Source organism: Mustela nigripes, chromosome X (assembly GCF_022355385.1).
Source record: "Mustela nigripes isolate SB6536 chromosome X, MUSNIG.SB6536, whole genome shotgun sequence".
Lineage (NCBI taxonomy): Eukaryota > Metazoa > Chordata > Mammalia > Carnivora > Mustelidae > Mustela > Mustela nigripes.
In genome coordinates, this window is record NC_081575.1 from 68,517,863 (window position 1) to 68,521,979 (window position 4,117).

Below are 4,117 nucleotides of genomic sequence, written 5' to 3' on the forward strand. Positions count from 1 at the left end.
ATCACAAGTAGATGGAGAGGCAGGCAGAGAGAGAGAGAGGGAAGCAGGCTCCCCGCTGAGCAGAGAGCCCGATGCGGGACTCGATCCAGGACTCTAAGATCATGACCTGATCCGAAGGCAGCGGCTTAACCCACTGAGCCACCCAGGCGCCCCTCTTTTGTGTTTTCATATAAGTTTAGGAATATTTGTACTAGTTCTGTGTAAAATACTATTGATGTTTTTGTAGGAAATAGGATTTTCTATATACAAGATCATGTTATTTGCAAACAGAGCTAATTTTACTTCTTTCTTTGTCGGGTTGCCTTTTACCTCTTTTTCTCCCCTAATTGCCTGGCAAGCATGTTTATTATAATTTTGACTAGAAGTGGCAAGAGAAGACTTCTTTTTCTTATTCCTAATCGTGTGGAGAAATCTTTAAGTATTTCGCCATTCAGTATGGTATTAGCTGTGAATTTTTCATAGATGCCCTTTATCAGTTGAGTAAGTGCCTTCTAACTCCTAGTGCTTTGAGCATTGATACAGGTATTTGAAGATTTTTATTTATTTACTTGAGACAGAACATGAGTGAGCGAGTGGGTAGAAGAGCATGGGGAGGGGAACAAACAAACTCCATGCTCAGCATGGAGTGTGACACAGGGCTTGATCTCTCGACCCCGAGATCAGGGTCACTGTCACTTAACTGACTGAGCCACCCAGGCGTCCCATGTTACAGCTATTTTGGATAACAGTCTGACATTACTTGATAAAGTTGAACTTAACCATATCCAACCACCCAGCAACTTCACTTCTAGGTATATACTTTGGAAAAAAGTTGTTGCATTTGTATGCTAGGAGAATTGTACAGAAGCTGATGCCAGGATTGTTCAAAATAGCAGTTGGGTTGAAAATAACTTTGATGTTTAAAGTAGAATGGATAGATAAATTTTGATATAGTCATGCAATGGAATACTGTACAATAGTCCTTCTCAGACTTTAGCATGCATAAGGATTAACTAGAGTTCCTATTAAAACACAGTGTTTATTACCTTACTAAACAAGTACTAGAATTTATGTTGAAATGGCAGCTTTTCATAATGCAAATCAATAATAATGATTTTATCCTTTTTCTTAAAAATAAAATTCACACATACATAGTTTATAGGACCCCACCCATATTTTCTGATTCAGTAGATTTGGGATGAGACCTGCATTTCTTTATTTTTTTTTTAATTTTCTTTTTTAATTTTTTATAAACATATATTTTTATCCCCAGGAGTACAGGTCTGTGGAGACCTGCATTTCTGATAAGTTTTCAGTTAATGCTGATCAAGGAATACCTTTTGAGGATATTGGTATACAGTAATGAAAACAAATTCCATATATCAACATAAATGAATCTGAAAATCATGACATTGAATGAAAGAAGCAAGTCCAAGAAGAGTTTATATTTTTGTTTTAAGTGAAGTCAAATGCAGGCAAAACTGAACAATATATTGAGTATCTATAAAGAAGGGAAAGGGAATTACTACACAAAATTCAAGGTGGTGTTTACCTTTGTGGGTAAGATAGGTGTCTGGCTGGCTCAGTGGGTAGAGCTGTGACTATTGGACTTGAGGTTGTGAATTCGGGGCCCTATGTTGGGTATTTGACAGAGATACAGCAAGGGAGGGAACACAAGCAGGGGGAGTGGGAGAGGGAGAAGCAGACCTCCCGCCAAGTAAGGAACCTGATGCAGGGCTCAGTTCCAGGACTCTGGGATCATGACCTGAGCCAAAGGCAGATGCTTAATGACTGAACCACCCAGGTGCCCCCAAATATACAGAGAGCCTATGGTGGTTGTATTCTCTGTTTCTTTATCTGTGTGATTAGTTCATGGGTGTTTGTTTTATCATTATTCTGTAAACTATGCATATGTATTTTATATAATCGTGTATGTGTGTGATAAACTTTGAACTAAAAAAATGGCAAACTTATCTTTAAAACTTGCAGGAGAATTGGACAATAAATAAAAGGCAGGCCGAATGTAGAAAAAGCTTCACAAGAGATGGCTTATTACAGTGGAAAGGTTATATCCCTTAGAGTCAGAAATTTCTGAATTCAAAGTTTGGTTCTACCACTTAGCAACTATGTCACTGTGTGTAAGTGACTCCAACTGAGCCTCAGCTTTCTCTTCTGCAAAATGGGATTTATGGATAACTTGCCTTGAAAATTTGTTGTATGGATCCTTTTTTCAAATAACTGTTTGGGAAAAAGAAAAAGAAGTAAGTAGAAATCTAAGGAATAAGAGTGAGAAACAATAGTGAGAAAAGTTACAGGAAAGATAAGAATATTAATTATAGGGAGAAAGCTAATAGATTTAACAGGTAATTATGATTTCTGAAAGTATAATTTCAGGAGACATGGATAGACCTTACAGTGCAAATGTTTACAGAAGTGAATCCATGATTATACAATGAAAGAGTGTTTGTCCATTCTCTGGAGTTGTTTGGTAATGAAATCAAAGGGAAAACCAGAATGTCAGCTTGTGTGAGTATAGTAGACTGAAGGAAAAGAGATCCCGCCAAACTCTGGGAGACCTGTACATCTCTGAAAGTAAAAGGGAATTGAATCCAAGACCTATTCCAACATGTCTGTCAGGAAATGTCACAATGCAGTAAATTAAAATCTGCAACCTCGGTTTATTATTTGTATTGATGGCATCTATATTTGTGAACCCTTTTAATACCAATGCATACTTTCCCTAACTTTCCATTCTTAAGGCATCTCAAACATGAATTGCTATAATTATTTGCCAAGGTTGGAGCAAATAAGTACAATGTTCGTGTAGAGGCTGAATGACTTTGTAGTGAAAAAGGTTCTCTTCTGTGGGCCTAGACTATTCTTTTATACTGAGCTAGCTGTTTAAATATGTATCCTGTCAGGCAAAGTGGAACCAGGCAAGAGACCACAGATACCGTAGAACCATAGAAAAACTATTCAGAGTACATTGTTATTAATAGTAAATATGACTGGCATATCCTTAGGGAAGACAGTACATTTTCATTTCATTCAGCCATATTTCCAAAGGACATTAGTTGTTACTAAAATCTCAAAAGAAAGCAAATATAATTTGACATGTGGAGTTTTGCTTATCAAGTCAAGAATATGGCCTTACAGTCACAGTTTAAGTATTGACCTTGCCATTAAGTGCTTGCCACTCGATCAAATGTTTAAATGTTTTTTCCTTGTGTTATTTAGATTAAGTTAAATATCAAAAAATATTCTCGCAGATAAACTGGATTTTATGATCTGATCTTCTATAATTTTGATTTTTTTGATCATGAGTCATTCTCTTGTGGTTAAATAAAACAGGCAAATTACTTGAAAATTGTCTTTTACATTCTACAGTTTTAATGTCACTGTGAATTTCTCTATTTAAAATAGGAATATTTGAATCCAGCTGGGCTTTTCTTAAAGATGAAAATCCTCTTGAAGAGTGAAATAGCTAATGAAGAACTCCTTGAAGGTATCATCTCTATATGAAGAACACACAATTTTGAAATATCATTTCCAGTTTGTTTAATATAGGATCTTTTATAGTATCCTAACAAGTGTGATTTGATAGTGACTGAGAAAGAAATTGATCACGTAGAAAAAGGAGAGGCTTGTCAGCTAGGAAGAAAAAGAGAAGGAAGAGGGACTAGTTGGAGATTTAATAGTAAAAAAAGAGCTGAATAAAAACTGTTAAGTTTTTGGGTTTTGTTTGTTTGTTTGTTTGTTTTTTAGTTTAGCAAAAATTACAGCTGCCCTTCCAAATTTGTCTATCATCATGAAAAAATATTAACTTTGGATGGAAAAAGCCTTTGTAGTGCTGTGCTTTTTATAATTACTTGTATAAACATTTCTATTTGTTTTTCAAAATTCTTCTTTTTAAGATTTATTATTTTAGAAGGTGGGGGAAAGGCAGAGGGGAAGGGAGAGAGAGTCTTAAGCAGACTCCATACTGAGTGTAGAGCTCAACATGGGGCTTGATCTCACGATTATGAGATCACAACCTGAGCTGAAACCAATAGTTGGACACTTAACTGAGTGTACCACTCAGGTGTCTCTTTTTCAGAATTCTTTTTTTTTTTAATATTTTATTTATTTATTTGTTTGT

The 4,117-nt window shown here is 35.7% G+C and overlaps 1 protein-coding gene across 1 annotated transcript in view; it reads left to right on the forward strand.

Moving 5' to 3' along the window:
* The window catches only part of TEX11 (testis expressed 11), a 92,953-nt gene extending 89,452 nt beyond the window's left edge, over positions 1 to 3,501 (forward strand). Inside the window, exon 9 of the mRNA XM_059385233.1 lies at positions 3,403 to 3,501. Coding sequence (XP_059241216.1) covers positions 3,403 to 3,501 — 99 coding nt within the window. The remainder of the gene's footprint in view (positions 1 to 3,402) is intronic.
* Positions 3,502 to 4,117: the final 616 nt, after the last annotated feature.